Source organism: Sabethes cyaneus, chromosome 1 (assembly GCF_943734655.1).
Source record: "Sabethes cyaneus chromosome 1, idSabCyanKW18_F2, whole genome shotgun sequence".
NCBI lineage: Eukaryota > Metazoa > Arthropoda > Insecta > Diptera > Culicidae > Sabethes > Sabethes cyaneus.
This window is the reverse complement of record NC_071353.1, coordinates 76806230-76825044: the sequence shown is the minus strand read 5'-3', so window position 1 is coordinate 76825044 and position 18815 is coordinate 76806230. Positions and strand designations below refer to the sequence as shown.

At 40.4% G+C, this 18815-nt stretch overlaps 1 protein-coding gene across 1 annotated transcript; it reads left to right on the top strand.

The window, feature by feature from the left end:
* The first annotated feature begins 12005 nt into the window (after nucleotides 1-12005).
* Nucleotides 12006-16499, top strand: LOC128745854 (uncharacterized protein K02A2.6-like). The gene is made up of 3 exons (XM_053842925.1): nucleotides 12006-12030; nucleotides 12115-14469; nucleotides 15637-16499. Exons 1-3 carry the CDS (start codon nucleotides 12006-12008, stop codon nucleotides 16497-16499), a joined length of 3243 nt encoding a protein of 1080 aa, XP_053698900.1.
* The last annotated feature ends 2316 nt before the right edge of the window (nucleotides 16500-18815 follow it).

Sequence of the window (18815 nt, the reverse complement as noted above, 5' to 3'; positions counted from 1 at the left end):
TGCGAATGAAAGATTGCTCTGCTAAATCGTTCCATTTTATCGTTTTAGGTTTCTTTCGTAAGAGGTTCGTTAACGGGTTTGTATATTCACTAAACTGTGGTATGAAACGCCTATAATAATTGGCCATGCCAAGGAACCTACGGAGAGATCGGATCGACGACGGGCGTTCATAATTAACAATCGCCTCAATCCTCTCCGGGTTTGGCCTCAGGCCGTCAGCAGATAATATGTACCCAAGATAGGCAATCTCTTTAACGCAAAATTTAGATTTATCAATGTTAATTGACAAATTTGCTCTTTTTAATCGATTTGCTACGTCACTGAGAGCTTGTAGGTGTGCCTCGAACGTATCGCTTACCACGACTATATCGTCTAAGTAAACGAATACGTTCGGTTCCAGTTCACCATAACCTAGGACCTCGTCCATCAGTCTAGCCAACGTGGCTGGGCTGTTGACGAGTCCAAACGGTAGCCTGGTGAACTGAAACAGTCCCCTCCCGAGCACTGAAAAGGCCGTATACTTTTGTGAGTCGGGATCGAGTGGTATCTGTAAGAATGCCTTGGTAAGATCAATGGTTGACAAATACTCGCTTGATCCTAATCGACTTAGTATACGGTCTTGGTGGGGGAGAGGATAGGCATCCCTTTTTGTCCGTTCATTCAAACGACGTGCATCCAAACATAAACGTACCTCGCCTGTGGGTTTGATGACCGGTACGGTACTCAATGCCCATTCACTTTTACTTTTTTCAATGACTTGCTGCTGTAACATCTTGTCTAATTCCCTATTAATCCTTTTCTGCATCTCAGGAGATGTCGGGTAAGGATTAATTCTAACGGGAGGTGTTTTTTGATACTCTTCCTTCAATTCTATTTTGTGCGATATCATTGGAGTGATATCAAGCACTGCCCCGTCCACTGCAATCTTAAATAGCCCTTTCACTTCCTCTAGCTGCCCCTTCTGTTCTTCAGTGAGTTCCTGTTCGTGTGGCTTTACACTCTCTTCATCAACGCTGCTCAGTTCATGCGATTCTATCGACAGAGAGGGTTGCAACTTGAACGCTTGCCAAAAATCTTCGTATCCTAGAACCAGTCTGCGATTGAGCTTTGGTGCGACCAGAGCTGAGATAATATGACACTGGTCATTAAACGTAATCGGCAAGTTTACACAACCTTTTACTTCCAAAGATGAGCCAGAAGCTGTTTTTAGAGAAATATTAGACGGATAGATTTTTAATTTCAGATCTTCAAGCAATTGTTCTGAACCAACCCCGAGAACTGTACGCTGAGCACCGCTGTCTAAGAGGCCAACGATCTCTTTCCCAAAAATATTAACTTTTATAAACGGTCGTGCATCTCCGTCGACCCGGACTAAAAGTTCATCGACGTCTTGATCTGTTAGGTAGTCTGTATCTGAAACTGGCTCGAAACCGTTATGCAGCAAATCGGTGAAAACATAAATCTGATTAGGGGATTTTAAAGATTGACTAGCAGCTTCCCCCCTTAAGCTGAGTTCTCCACGTTTTTTGGACAATTGGGACAAGTTTTTGTGAGCACCGCTGGGAACCCACAAATTCGACAGAATATATTACTTGGTTGTGAGCATTCTCTATAATGATGACCATTTTCTCTACAATTATAACAGGTTCCTATAGGAGGGCGCTTGTACTGGCTAAGTAGCTGTTGTAATGTACTTTTGCTGGAACCTTCCATAGCTTCCTCGTTAGTTGCCTGCTTCACTTTACTTTTATCGCCAATTTCTTGAGGCTTTTGATTGCCTTTTGGCTCATTTTTGCTTAGCTTAGATTTATTAGCCGAGCTTTTAGAATTTTTATCAAAACTATTCTGAAAGCTTGTGGTAATCTCGTCTATCTGGCTGGTACGAGACCTATAATTATTTTCGTAGGACCGTTGGAACCTATTCCAATAGTTTTCGTCAATTAGCCTGCCATATTTCTTCAAGTGCGCGAGGGATTTAATTCGCTTACCTACCATAGCATTCTTATAGTCGAAGCGCATATTTCGCCAGATAGTTTTAAACTTTCTTCGGTCCGAAATTGGCCGAGTCATAGATTGAAACAGTTTGTTCATATCACTAAAATAGTCTGCAAACTTTTCATTGCGTGTTTGTAAGCGATTTGTAGTTTGTATTTCCAATTGAAAATCGAGATCGGGTGGAAGAAACTCTCGTTTTAGCTCTCTTTTTAACTGTGACCATTTATAGAATTCTCGATTTTCCATTGCCTCGACATACCAGTCTTTTGCTTTTCCGGCAAATAAGTGAATTGCGCTTCGAAAAAGCTCACGATCTGATATTCGCTCTGCTCTACTTCGCAGTTTGATCTCTTTAAGAAACTCGATTAGCCTTCGACCATTATCCTTGCCATCGTATCGTAATTTCCATTCTGAAATGGGCACTCGCTTTAAAGATTCTCGATTTTTCTTATATTTCCTGTGCTTTTTAATTATTCCTTGTCGCGCTCCTGACGAATCAGAAGTTGTTATTTCTGACGAGTAATCCTGTTCTGAGCTTTCAAAAGACGACATTTCATCGGATGTATCCGAGGAGCTTTTGTGTTTCTCTCTAAATTTCTTAAATTTGGCGCATTCTTTTTTTCCAATTTTCTTGGCTATTCGTTTGGGTTCATATTCGTTTCGTAAACTTGTATCAGACTTTTCCGACTTATCGCCTGGTAGGTCGATAACCTCTTCTGGCTTAGCATTATTCAGTTGAACTACTTTCTCCTTTCTATTACTTTTCTCGGTATCATCTTCTAATTTCAACGGCAGGGGAAATTCTAGCTTTGGCTCTGGGGCACTGTTTTTCATTCGTTCGTTGAGATTCTGTAATAATTTTTCCAAACGTATTTTCCTTTCCCTACTTTCCTTAGCTTCCTTTAACATTCTTTCCTCCATCTGAATTTCTTTTTCTCGGTACTGCCGTTCTTTTTCAGTGGTTTGTGCCACAAAAGTTTTCAAATGCTTTATTAAATCTGTGGGTATTTCTTTGTTTCCTTGCTCGTACTGCGATAGTTCTTCTAATATTTCTTTTGATCTAGCGACAGATGATTCTATTTCCTGCTTTTTAGATTCTATTGATTTTTCTTTTACCCCTCCGCAAGCTCCCTCTGAAAAATCGTCAGTCTCCACTATTCTGTCATTCCTGCTGGCAGTATCGTTCAAAATTTCAATTTCATTTCTAACACCTTCGATGGCTTTACTAATATCGGTTGCTATCTGATCGGGTTCATTCAAACTTTCATCTCCCGAAGCTGTGCTACTTGGGAAATGCTTCGCAAACGTCTGAGCAATCTGCTTGCTAATGGATTGAATTTCACGTTCATGTCTCAGGGCTTCTGGTGCACGAGAGAGCAAAAATGTTCTGACTCTGTAATGTACTAAACGTGTTTTTAATTTATCTCTTTTGTGGACATCGGTTTTGGGATTATCTAACCGGTTTTTGATATCTGACGATTTTGAATAAATGACTGAAATTTCATTCGCGACTTCTCTCCAAGTGGGAGAATATGTAAATGCAACGGTGGACAATTCTCTTTCTTGCTTCATTTGATCCTTTAATCTTCTTCTCTTGACGCTCTCATGTTCATTTACATCGAAAACTATTCCGCGAACTGATAGTTCGTGTTCTACTTCATCTGCCCACAAATGAGCAACGTTTAAATTTTTATACAACGCCTGCAGATTCATTGTATCGACAATTGAATCCTATTCGTAACGAATTAGAAACTGTGTACGTGAATGGTAAGAGTTATTTATTGAATATTTGAGCAACGCTTCATTTGAATAAATATATTCACTATGTTTCGACTAAACGGTTGAATCAAGACCCATTAAAAAAAACTTTCTTTTTATAATATCACACGACTTTCCCGCTACCTGGTAAATTCATACACTGAGATGGATTACTTTTGCGGATGTACGCGCACTAGTAAGCGAGATTAGTCTCAATTAAATTCTGTGAACAAAGGTGTTCTCGGATTAGCGGTTGCACACTTTGCCTTTCACCACTTCGAATAGACTTTGCGATTTCCTACTCACTTTACCCTAGCTGAGGCACTTTTTCTTTGGACTTCTGATTGGTTTTGTCTTTTAGTTGGGCGCCATTTGTTACTTCGCGTGTCGGAAGGACCACGACAATCGACCCCAGTCCCTGGTCGAACCACTGGGGACTATCCGGGGCTGGGCTCCGAAGGCCTCTTCTTATGGCTAGCTCGAGCGTGAGGTCCGGAGGCTCAAGATCGGCTCTGGGACAATGTGACACCAATCGGAAATCCAAACACGGTCTTTTTAGCAAACTTTTTATTCTAACTTACTGGATGTGTAGGGTACGTGTACGGTGCTGGGCCGGCCGGCTGATGCTGGATCTGGCGGTGTCGAATCGGGTGGTGATGATGTCTGGTGGATCTGCAGGACAGTTGACAATGTCCGAGGGCCAATTTACAGGCCTAGTAACTTCAGCTACGCGTTATTACCGCTGCCGTACGTTCCGCTCGGATGACATAGACCGCGGCTTACCAGCCACGCGGTTGACTTTGAGCAAATTAGCAATAATGGGTCCTGATTCTCTTAACTTTTACTCGTCCTTAACTTTTATCTTCCGGGTTTTCCTTTAACTTTCTTCACTCGTATCTCTTTTTTGCCTTCGATACGCTATCTTTCCTTTTTCAATAACTACTTATAGAATTTTTCCTCTCTGTAGTCTTTGGTGGTTTAGCAACGAATGGTATTACTTTTTAGGCTTCTATCGTTTCTAACCTAACTGCCCCTTCCTCCCTTTTCCAACCTCCTTTTGCACCTCTGACATCCCTCCTTCCAGTGCTCATTCCATCCAGGTGTTTCCGTTTTCCCAGATCCAGCAATATTTTGTGTTTAGTGTATTAACAATTTTATTCCTTATTCTAATCCTAGCCTTAGACCGTAGATTATTAATTTTAGTGCCTAATTTAACCCTATCTCCTAATATACAAATAACATTTATTACAAATTATTCAAAAAACTACCAATGACAATTATGACGGGACTTTAGACAAATTATAGCAACATTAAATAGACGCAAATCATGCTGAATAGCAGTATACCCGTTCTCTCGCGTTGCTATTCCTGTGTGGTATATGGGGTAAAATGTGCAAACGGTAACAAAGCTTACACTGAAATGAATATTTTTTATTTTTTATTCTGCACCAAAAACGAAAGAATAATATTCAAAATAAATTCAAAAGAAAGACTTTTGGATCAGCGGGATTTCTAGCGGGAAATATACTCTAGACAGCGGGATTTCAGCGGGAAATCAACCTCTGGGCAGCGGGAAAATAGGCAGTCGACCTGGTAACACTGCATATAATAGATTCCCCAGTTGCGCAGTAACGGAAGGTTTACTTGCGCTGTTGTATTTTGTACAACCCCTGTGAACTACAGACGGTAGATAATCTACAGACGCGCAAAGAGCGTGGCATAAAACACCAATCGAACCGTCAAATCGAGGCACCAAATGAGCAAAGTAAACAAACTTGTGTTTCGTATAGGCAGGGAAGACTAAGTTTTGTAATCTACCTGAAATGTTCAAACTTAAACTATTGATTTACTAACAACATATGGATTAGTCACCCTTAATATATCATATAATGCTATAAAAAATTCGATTGGCTTGTTCAATTTGCAAAATATGCGTGGTAACTCGCACGTTCCACGAAACGTATCTCGCGATTCACGCAACTTACTGCTGATTATAGGAAGATTGATCCAATTCTTACTGGTTGCCAAAACTGTTTAAATAAAATAAACAAAAAAAGTGTTGCCGAATTGGTAATTTTTCTCTTTGCGCGTCTGTAGATTATCTACCGTCTGTACTGTGAACCATTGACTTTATCTCGGTATATCTCGGGAATCTAGCAATAAATAAAATTACTGTTTTCAGTAAGGTTAATCCGCAGACAAATGGTGGAAAAAGTTCCATAAGTTTTTCACCAAGTGGCATTAGTATTCGAGAGAATTCTGTTACGTTTTAGCATGCCTATAAAACGGAGTTGATGCGAGTAACGAAAGGTAAAGGATTGTGTTCTTACATGTGAGAAATACATAATTTCAACTCTTCAGCTAATTTAAATAGTGGACCTGCAAAGGTCCGTTTGTTATTCTCGAATTCTCAAATTTCTGACTCGTGGTGTCCATTGTCTATTTTCGTCCATCAGATAGGTTATTGGTGTGTGGATTAATAGTGGGAATACTGTTTATGGGACAAACGCTACTGGTAGGATCTGTAATCACGATAGACTTTTATGTTTATGATGGTATGAGTCGCAAGCTAGCTGCCTGCCGATGTGTCTCCAACGAAAGCCGGCGACCGACTGATCACGCACATCGAGGCAAAGGCAAACAAAGTTTCAAATACAACCTTTAAAATTGCCAATTTGCCACCGATGTGTCTCGAAAACTGGCTGTCCGATGCGTTGCAAGCTAGCTGCTGCTGGCTGATGTTTCGCCAACGAAAGCCGGCGACCGACTGATGACGCACACCGAGGCAAAGGCAAACAAAGTTTCAAATACAACCTTTAAAATTGCCACCGATGTGTAGCTGTCCGATGCGTTGCAAGCTAGCTGCTGCTGATTGGTGTTTCGCCAACGAAAGTCGGCGACCGACTGATGACGCACACCGAGGCAAAGGCAAACAAAGTTTCAAATACAACCTTTAAAATTGCCAATTTGCCACCGATGTGTCTCGAAAACTGGCTGTCCGATGCGTTGCAAGCTAGCTGCTGCTGGCTGATGTTTCGCCAACGAAAGCCGGCAACCGACTGATGACGCACACCGAGGCAAAGGCAAACAAAGTTTCAAATACAACCTTTAAAATTGCCACCGATGTGTAGGGTAACCAACGTATTTTGGACCCCTTCAGCAGCTGTACATAATTTGGACACTTCCATTTGATTTTGCTGTAAGTGTCCAAATTATGTACAGCTGTTGAGGGGGTCCAAAATACGTTGGTTACCCTAGCTGTCCGATGCGTTGCAAGCTAGCTGCTGCTGATTGGTGTTTCGCCAACGAAAGTCGGCGACCGACTGATGACGCACACCGAGGCAAAGGCAAACAAAGTTTCAAATACAACCTTTAAAATTGCCAATTTGCCACCGATGTGTCTCGAAAACTGACTGTCCGATGCGTAACAAGCTGGCTGCTGCTGGCTGATGTTTCGCCAACGAAAGCCGGTGACCGAAGAAGGTAAGGAAAGGAAGTTTAACCCATAGCTCATCTCGTATATATTTCTGTCATCCGTGCTTGGGAAGCACTGACGTGGGAAGGCAAAAAAAATGCAAATAATGAAATATTAAATATTCGACTCATATTTTCTCAATTAATAAACGTCTGTTAGGGAAACATGTAATCTACTGTGTTGTAATGGATTTTTTGAAAAATTTCCAATCGATTGATACCAATATCTCTAGAATCTGTTGACGGATGACTGAGTTATAAGCGTGCAAACCACAACCACTTTTCGTTACATGTTCCCTTTTCGTTTTTCTAAAGTGCACCCCAATATAGAAATCAAAGAAGTAGTCCTACTTCAAAAACAGCGATTTGATAAAAACTGTCACAAAAGTATTGGCTCTAAAGTTGGCATCGCTGGTTTAATGATAATTCCGCTCAAGGAGTAGTAGAAAGAGTACAACGTATTCGTGTATATGTAAACAACACAATCGCGGTGTACAGCAAGCTTTTTAATTTTAATTTAATTTTTATTTTAATTTATTTATTATTGACCAGTAGTATAAAGATAAATCTTTTTAAATTCACTACCTCCGAAACTGACTTTGTTTATACGTCCCAAATTTACTAATTAATTTTAACCTATTCTCTCAATCACGGTTCCAGAATCGCAAACAGTCTCTCCTAAATATTGCCTCCGATGTAGCGCGTTTTACTGTTGTGGGTACCATATTCCAATTCACGACACCTCTAACGAACAAAGAATTTCCGTAGAGAGACGTATTATTTATTGGAACCACAAAATTCTGTAAGCTACGTCCTCGGGATAGCACTAATTTCTCGTGCAGAGTCGACGGTGTGCGGGTTGTCATTAATTTCCTGATGAACATGCATGAGCGATGTGCATGAAAGCGTTGCAGTGGGCAGCCAATAAGATTTTTCTGCAAGTGGGTTACTCGTGAATATCGATTTAATCCGTATACGAATCTCACGCAGCAGTTCAAAGCAACCCGCAGTTTATCTAGTGCGCCAACGTTGGGATTGGCATGAACTACATCACCGAATAGAAAATGTGGAAGAATAAGGCTTTTGAACAACCTTAGGCGTGTATCAACTGGAGCAGATGCCACGCAGTTATAGAGCGTGCGTAAACTGGCATAAATTTTTCCACATTGTTGATGAATCAATCCATCCCATTGTAAGTCACTTTGGAACACATAGCCCAGGTTGCTTGCATTCTCCGTCCACTGAATCACTTGTCCATCCATCACAATATCCGCTAGCAGACTACGTTGAGTAACGTTTCGAGATCGTGTCCTTATTAAAAGTGCGTTGCTTTTGTTTTGGTTAACATGCAATCCATTACGTTGAGACCAGTGAGCAATCCTAACAAGGCTCTCGTTCACCATTACCGTCAATTCCTGAGTACTAGATCCAGAACGACTGATGTAGGGTTGTACGTCATCAGCATATAATTGTATGGAGCAGTGCTTAACAATATTAGGTAGGTCGTTGATGTAACAGCAACATAATAGCGGTCCAAGCACTAATCCTTGTGGTACACCCGATGTGACAGTGGCAGAAGTCGATTTCATATTTCCACTCAAAACAATTTACTGGCTATTTACAAGATACGAACTGACTAATCTCACTGCACTAAAAGCAAAACTAAATTGTGTTCGAAGTTTGGCACAAAGTCGAAAATGTAGAATTGTATCAAATGCCTTGGATAAATCAAGCAGCAGTAATACAGAACTTCTCTTCTGATCGTACGCCCTTGCCAAATCATCGTAAACTCGAACAACTGCTGTCTTGATGCTTTGACCTTTTCGGAATTCAGCCTGGTACTCCGATAGCAGATTATTTTCCGCTATGTGATTCGTCATTTGATTTCCAATTAGCTTCTCAAAGACCTTAGAGAGGGCACATAAAATGCTTATTGATCTTAGGTTGGACATCGCATTCAGGTGACGTTGCTTTCGAACTGGAATTATTTTTGCATGTTTCCAGCAAGCAGGAAAATTACTCGTTCGTATGATTAGGTTGTACATATGTGTTAATTGATCGACGATCAGCGGTAAGATCATTTTGATAAACTTAATCGGTAAATCATCCAAACCAACTGCATTTGATTTTACACTACAAACTGCATTGACCACTTCCCAGATTTCCACAGGACGAAATGTATACCTTACTTACTTTAGTGGCAACGGTCCGTTACCGATCCTGCGCCGAACGAATTATAGTCCTCCAGTACCGTCGGTCCTGGGCTGCCGTTCTCCAATCCCCACGAACACCAGCTGAACGTGCATCGTCTTCGACAGCACACACCCACCGGGTGCGGGGTCTGCCTCGGAGTCTACGGCCTCTTCCTGGTTCTCTGCTGAAAATAGTTTTGGCTACTCTTTCATCGGGCATTCTGGCCACGTGTCCAGCCCACCGCAGCCTGCGAAATGTATACCATTCGGTGTATATTGGAAAGCATTTTTGGTCCACTGGCCGTTGCCACTTCCAGTGAAATTCGACACAAACAGGCGGTTAATATCATCAGGATCAAACTCACAGTCCATGTTCAAAGATTCTATGCAAGCACCCAACTTTTTGACTCGTTGCCAAAGAACCTTTGGATCAGTTCGATTATCAAGAAAGCTATTCATGTATTGGTTTTTAGCTCTTGAAATTAAGACATTTGTACGATTCCTCAACCTCTTATACTTTTTAATTTTCGCTACTGTTTTGACGTAGGACTACGTCTTACGGCAAGTTTTGAGATAGGGTGTCATTCCAAAAAATCAAAAAATGCGATCGTCACGAAAAATGAAAGGTTTTGAGCGCTAATAGCTCAGCGGTTTTCCGATCGATTTTCAACATTCTTACACCAATCAATCGGAAAATCTTCTAAAAATTGACCCAAATGAAGAAAAGTATGGATTCTTGATGTTGAACTATTGAAACTGTACATGTACAGTGTACAGTGAAACAGTGAAAACTATATTTTACCATAATTCTTCGTGATTGGTCGTGATTGGGATTCTGCTTCGTGATTGATTGGAAGATTCTTTACGATGATCTAAACCTATATCATTTTGATGTCTGTGCTTGGGAAGTCAGCCAAAACAAGTGACAAAGTTTCCTCATTTCAACAAGATTTCTTAACACCGCGATTCAACCTAGACCGTTTTGATGTCCTTGCTTGGGAAGTACGCCAGAGAGAGTGACAAAACTCCCTCGTGCCAACAGATTTCTTACGAACGCGATTAAACCTAGTCCAATTTGATGTCTGTGTTAGGGAAGTGTGCCAGAAAAAATGACACAAGTCCGTTGTCCCAACAGATCGCAAATTCTTTACTACGAGACGATTAAACCTCGGCGAACTTGATACCTGTGTTGGAAAAATGTGCTACAGCTGTAGTGTTCGGTTATAATACGACTATGTATGAATAAGCATGCTTGTAGTTTCATTAGAAGTGTAGTGAAAAGATGTGCTGTTGATAAAATAGGATTGAATTGGTAAAATCCCTTCAACGTGGAAAACCATGGATAATAAAAACAATCTTTAATTTCAGTAAGGTAGCAGAAAAGCAATAGTTTGTGTTCTTGATTTTCTTAAATTGTTTTCAAGTGCACAATCTTTTGAAAATTGAACGTATGCAATGTTACTACTTTGATAAATGTTACATACAACGCATGTAGCATGTATATATGTTGCATATAGCATGTATACATGAAGAATCGAATGATTACAAGCATGAATACATGCCACTATCACTACAAAGAGACTTACGTAGTCCTGTGTCACCTATATATGCGGTCGTGTCTTGTACACAACCCCTCTGATTTTTTTCATTGAGAGGATTATGGAAGATACAAGATATTTTTCAACAAAAGTGGGGTATATTTTCTGAATAAACTGTTTCTTTTTTCAGAAACAAGTTGTAGAAATTACGGTAGGGCTATTCAAAATCGAGAAGAAAAAGTGCTTTAGTGGTGTGTGCATTGTATGCGTATGTACACACTCAGCGGAAATCATGATCATTATGAAAATTAATTGCCTGTGTTTGAACCTTAATCCAACTTTGTTTTTACTGGCGGGACGACGACACCATGCCCTTGCGACTTAAAAGGTACTGCGTGCGACGTTTGATACTTACCAAATGGAACTGGTACTGCTGGTTCGATACTTGTCAAACTGTATCAAAATCTGAAAAAATAACGGAATATTTCAAGTTTCCACCATTACAGGTACTACCACAACTACTGCGGCATCTACCCTACATGAAATAAAAGGAATCGAATAATAAATGATTTGGAATCTAAATACCGTGACCGCTCCTAATTCTGCGCATTTTTCTCTATATAAGTATTTTTTAGCATTGTGCATAACTATGATCATTGCGTTATTTTTTTTATAAATGTCTGTTGAATATTACGCCATTATTCACAAACGGGCCATAATGTTTGTTGGGAGGCCACCCTAACACGGCTAGTGTTTGTCAACCGATAGCATTATATTACCTTATCACATCGACTGCCAACACTGCGAGTGTACTTATATCAGTCTAGCAAGCGTTCTCAAGCGAATAAGAGTCTCGCTCACATTTGTAATTTTATTTGTTGAATATATATTTTAATTTGTTACGGTAAACCGCCTTGTCATTTCCCTTCGTAACAAACTGGCGACGAGGAAAAACGGGTGTCGCGTCGGTCGAAGTTTTACACCAAAAGTGCGCTTTATTGCGAAAATCAATTTCGGCAAGTTACACGCGGTTTGATCAGCGAACAAGATGGCACAGGCACCATCTTCTTCTGGTAGTGAACAATGGCTCAAGCAGATTTTATCAAACCAACATGAGCTAATGTCCAGATAATCACAACAACTGAATGCTATTCAAGTAGCTGTCCAGTGTTCGACGAGAAATGAATTGGTGCTAGACTCACTCGCGAGCAACATCACGGAATTCGTGTACGACCTGGAGCAAGGATGTTCGTTTGATACCTGGTTCTCTCGATATGCGGATTTATTTGAAAAATATGCTGCTAAATTAGACGACAGTGCCAAAGTCCGGCTATTGCTGCGGAAATTAAATCCTGCTGCGCACGACAGGTACACTTCTTTCATTCTGCCAAAACTCTCAAAGGATTTCGATTTTGCTGAGACAATCAAGAAGCTGAAAACCATCTTCGGCACACCAGTGTCAACGTTCAATCGTCGTTATCAGTGCTTACAAACCACGAAGGACGACCATGAAGATTTCATCAGCTATTCCTGCAAGGTAAATCGATCCTGTGTGGATTTCAAATTGCAGGAACTCAAGGAAGATCAGTTCAAGTGCCTGATATTCGTGTGCGGGCTGAAGTCGGTGAAAGATGCAGATATACGAATGCGGTTGCTGGCTAAAATCAACGAGACGCAGGACATTACACTTGAAAAAGTCGTGGAGGAATGCAAAAATCTGATCAACCTCAAGCAAGATACGGTTCTGATCGGTAACAAGTCATCCTCTATATCACCGTCAACAAACGCAGTGAGAATCGACCCCAAGCAAAAATTCAAGGGTAGGTTCACCGAGAGACAGGACAACACTCCCAAAACACCGTGTTGGTCCTGTGGTGGTATGCACTTTTCGAAAGAGTGTCAGTTCAAAGAACACAAATGTCGTGATTGCGGTAAAATGGGTCATCGCGAAGGCCATTGTGCCTGTTTCACAGCAAAGAATCGGCAAAAACCAGCAAAGTTCAGTAATAAGATGCAGCAACGCTCGAGCAAGAGTGTGTTCGTCGGAAGTGTAAAGCAAGGTCGGCGTTATACAAAGGTTAACATCAACGGAATCCCAATCAATTTTCAATTGGATTCGGGATCAGACATAACCATTATCTCTCGTGAAAACTGGGAAAAAGTGGGATGTCCACCTACAGATCCGTCAGACTGTATAGCTAGAACTGCTTCTGGAGGTAAATTGCACATTTCGGATATGTTTGAGGCGGCTGTTAGCATCGGTGGTGTTCTTAAAACGTGCAAAACCTATATGTGTGGCTCTAACCTCAACCTGAACGTGTTAGGTTCTCATGCAATGGATCGATTCGGATTATGGGATGTGCCATTATCATCGATTTGCAATTTGGTACACAGCAGTGACGGAGACACCGACATTGCTGAATTAAAATCTCAGTTTCCGGATGTTTTCAGTAGCGCCATGGGCTTGCGTAAGAAAACGCAGGTGCATCTCACTCTCAAACCAAATGCACAGCCTGTGTTTAAACCAAAGCGTCCAGTGGCGTATAGTGTGAGATCGTTAGTGGAAGACGAGCTGGGTAGACTGGAAAGCTTAGGAATAATAACACCAGTCACGTATGCCGATTGGGCAACTCCAATAGTGGTGGTACGAAGACCAAATCGTTCAGTTCGGATCTGTGCAGACTTTTCTACAGGTTTAAACAATGCACTGATGCCGAATAGTCATCCTCTACCTCTCCCCGAGGATATCTTTGCACGCATGGCAAATTGCACTATCTTCGGATATATCGATCTGTCCGATGCATATCTGCAAGTGGAGGTGGACGACGAGAGTCGCAAGTTACTTGTCATCAACACCCACAAAGGGCTTTTCCGTTTCAATCGTCTCTCCCCGGGCATTCGAACAGCGCCAGGCGAGTTTCAACAAATCATGGATGCCATGCTCAGTGGAATCGAATACGTCTGTCCGTACCTCGACGATATCCTGGTAGGCGGTCAAACGAGAGATGAGCTGAAACACAACTTAAAACAAATTTTGGCACGCCTGCAAGAGTACGGATTCACCGTCAGAATTGAAAAATGCAGTTTTTTCATGAATCAGGTGAAGTATCTGGGTCAACTGATAGACCGTGAAGGTATTCGTCCGGACCCGGAGAAAATCGCCGCTATCATTAGCATGCCGGCACCACATGATGTGCCTACACTCAGATCCTATCTGGGAGCCGTAAACTATTACGGCAAGTACATAAGGGAAATGAAGAATCTTCGTCAACCTTTGGACGAATTGCTTAAAAAGGGGTCCACATTCAAATGGTCTAGTGAATGCCAACGTTCATTTGACCGCTTCAAAGAGGTTCTACAGTCTCCTTTGCTGTTGACGCATTATAATCCACGACTGGATATAGTCGTTTCAGCAGATGCGTCCAATGTGGGCATTGGTGCCCGCATAGCACATTGTTTTCCGGACGGTTCGGAAAAGGCTATCTACCATGCGTCCAGAAGTCTTACTCCGGGTGAATCGAAATATAGCCAAATCGAAAAAGAAGGGTTGTCACTTGTTTATGCTGTGACAAAATTTCATCGCATGATTTATGGTCGTCACTTTATTTTACAAACAGACCATAAGCCACTCTTAACAATATTTGGATCGAAACAAGGCATTCCTGCCTACACTGCAAACCGTTTGCAAAGATGGGCTTTAACTATGCTATTATACGATTTTAGCATTGAGTAGGGTAGTTGATCCAATAGTTGTGGTAGTACCAATAGTTGCGCTACTATTCATTATTAATGCATATTTTCGTCACCGTAGCATTTTAGATAAAACAATTACATTCATTATATAAAACAGGTTTTTTAGAAGTATTGGTAGTTAGACTACACCATTTAAAATTAAAGCATTATTTGTTAAAATGCCAATTTTCCAACATCCAACGCGCAGTTGGAGCGCTCATCTATAGTTTTGCTACGATGTTTTTTCACTTAGCAACCTAGCAATATATATGGAATACCACAATTAAAGAAACATCAAACTTAATTAAGGAAACATTAGCGCAACTGTTGGTACAATATAATTGAATCGGAAAGTTCTTTTTTTCTTTATAAAGCTTGTCGTACAACGAAAGCAATTGTTTTGCCTTGTGACAAATACCTTGTATTTGATAAATTTATATCCCACAAGCATTAATTGAAGCATATACCTCAATAAACAAGCAAAATGAAGTTATATTGTGCTTAGTAGCGCAACTAATGGATCATCTACCCTATATACCCAGTAAACCATTTGGTTTGTATATCTTGATTGCAACTGAGGTATACGAAATCATATCTGAACGAAAAAGTTATATTTCACGCCATATAAGAACATATATGTACCAAAGTGGAGGCAATATACGTGCGAAAATTTTGACAACTATTTGTAATTCAATTTTGCGCAATTTTTATAACACGCAATTAAATACTCCTGAATATATGATAAAGATATAATCAAATATTGCAATTGTCTATCCTGCTTTATAATTCACAGTCATGAATTGTATGTGAAGACACGCACGACTGCAAAACAACTTATTGTTCACTTCGATTTGACATACTCTAATCATTATACAATTCCAATGTGAAATTGACATGAAAACGATTTAATGTGAACTTTCTATTACGATTTTGTGTTATCTGGGTAGCTACCGATCACTTCGGACACGCTGATATTTTATCTCGCTTGATTAATTCGCACATTAAACCTGATGAAGATTATGTTATCGCGTCATTAGAGCTCGAATCGATCATTTGTGGCATCGTTAGTGAGTCTGTCGGTTTCTTGCCTGTCACGTATAAAATGATAGCAGAAGAGACCGCGAGAGATGATATTCTGCAGAAAGTGAAGGAGTACATCCAAAATGGCTGGCCACAATGCAAACAAAGGATCGCAGATAGTCCCGAAATACAGCAGTTTTTTGCTCGACGAGAAGCGCTCAGTGTAGCACAACAGTGTTTAATGTACGCGGAACGAATCGTAGTACCAAAGAAACTCCAGAAACGCATTCTTCAACAACTCCATAAGGGACATCCAGGAATCGATCGTACCCGTTCGTTAGCACGCAATTTCGTTTATTGGCCAAACATCGACGATCACATCAGTGATATGGTACGAGCCTGCAAGGAGTGCGCTATGGTAGCTAAATCGGATACCAAAACGTCGCTCCAGTCATGGCCAATTCCAGAAAAACCGTGGCAGAGGGTGCACATTGACTATGCAGGCCCTGTTAATGATATGTATTTCTTGGTGCTGGTGGATGCACTATCCAAATGGTCAGAGGTCTGTCATCTGTTATTGAATACATGGGGTATTAATCCACAAAAGGTACCGAACGAACTTCGCCTGGAAGACGTACCAATGAACGACGTACAACGAGAGCTGCTACAGGAAGTGTTTGTGCAAGGCGCTGAACCGGGCCAATCTGGAAATAAAGAGACTTCCGAACTACGACGTTCCTCCAGGAATCGGAAGCAGCCGGTGCGTTATGAACCGTACCGTATACCCTAAAAGGGGAGGTGTTGGGAGGCCACCCTAACACGGGTAGTGTTTGTCAACCGACAACATTATATTACTTATCACATCGACTGCCAGCACTGCGAGTGTACTTATATCAGTCTAGCAAGCGTTCTCAAGCGAATAAGAGTCTCGCCCACATTTGTAATTTTATTTGTTGAATATATATTTTAATTTGTTACGGTAAACCGCCTTGTCATTTCCCCTCGTAACAATATTTAAGTGCGAAATAATTTAACGTGAAACTGGAAGTATTTTATATGGCAGAAAACATCGTCTTTAGCACCAACGCTAAGATTGTCCTTCTAAAAAATTAACAAATTTATGATCGAAATTCTTTGCAATGATCAAATTAGCCAGCATAATTAGAAAGAATAATTAGTTTTAGTCATGTTTTAGACAAAAAGAGTGATTGCATGCATTGCTTTCCTTAGAAAAATGCAATGCAATAATGCGCAGATTTAGGCACAGATTTTTTTATTCATGTTCCAAATTCTGCGCAGTAATGTATCCTACAAAGAAATCACGAAAGAATACGCAACCGCACCCAAATGGCTGAGGTATAGAGGCATGAAAATTCAAGTAGAATCTTTAACTTGCATTGATTGGAATCCTATGCTGTGTCTCGGGGTTCGAACCTACGACAATTCGTGAAACCATGTCTTCTATTTTTTTTTAATGTCCAATCTCATGGGGCTGTCAAAGAGTGGGGAAGTGGTTTCTATATGAAAACACAATTTTTAGTATTAACCTAAAGTGTAATGTTCAGTATGCAGAAACCCCGAATCAATTCGCCCTTCACGTTATCGAGAATAAAATTTTTAAAATGAGGCAATCAAAATGATAACAATATTCCTTTGCCACCCGGACAGCACAAGAAGGCCGGATCATGGATTTAATTATGGTAATGGCTAATGCCGGATTTTTTGGTGTGCATTCAGCGTATAAAGACATAAACAGCATGGCAGGAGTATTTATTTTCACTTTTTGGGTGCGCAGAATTAGGAGCAAACATGCGCAGAACTAGGAACATGGGCAAGAAAGTGCGCAGAATTAGGCACCGTGGTTACAAAACGAAAAATATACTCAATTGTTAGTCGACTTATAATTCCCATATTTTTTACCAGATATTATAGACTGTAGCACTACACGTTGCTGCTATCCACGTTGTTAATTTGTTAATACTTAGAATAGCGAAAGAATCATAAAAATGTCTTAACTACGCAGAATATGGTACGTTCACGGTATACTTTTTATTTAACGACCATTTAAAGAACAAAGATTGGTGACGGAGCCCTGAATGTATGTAAAGTTTCGAAAATACTAGGCCAGTTGACTATGCAGTTGCTAGCAAATGCGCTTGCAAGCTGATCATAAACTGCGTGAGTTTATGATCAGCTCTTTAGTGCACTTGCTAGTAGTTAGTCAATTCGCATAGTATTATCGGGACTTTACATACATTCTGGTGGCAAGTATTATCGAGGTGTTACAGTTAAGTATTTTTTGTGATGTTTCAAAAACATTTATATCGTTACATAACAGAAATAATGGGATTGTTAAATAACAATGGCAATCATGTGACGTAATGTTACATTGCTTTAATGTTATCGCAATATTACATAAACATTATCGTAATGTAACAATGTTATGTAAAAGAGTGGGATATTTCAACCATCCTGTTGCTCCCAGGTTACGTAACTACAACCTCACATTATAACACAGTTACGTAACAATCTGGTTAATGTTATTTATCATTTATTTGATTCATCTGACCATCTGGTCTCCATGAATTTATGGTAGGATGGGGAAAAGCCCCCTTGAGATGAAACCCTCCTCAAGAGGGCGTAAAAACCCCATCATCTTTTGACTTTGGATTACAATCATAACATACAATAATTACATACAATAATAAATATCACTGCTTACACACTAATATTGTTTACATATATTGTCGGTCTTATAATCTAAGTTATACAACTAAACAAGAAACATTTAACTAATAAATCTTCTTATACGATTTTTAAAAATATCTCTTGAAATAGTAAAGTCCAAAAGCATATAAAATCTATTAAAAGCGTTACACATCGCCCGGACGGGTTCGTTCTGACTGTATTCAGTGCGCTGAAAGTCAAGCCTCATAAAGTCCCATGATCTCAAGCTTCTAGTAGGGGCATTAATATTGACTTGTGCAAGAAGATGAGGAGCATCAATTTTGCTAGTGCAGCGTCAGTGCCCAGTACGGGTAACATTGACCACCGGTGGCCGCGACGGTTACCATTGACCGAAGCTGCGCGACAGCGAAAGTTTTAC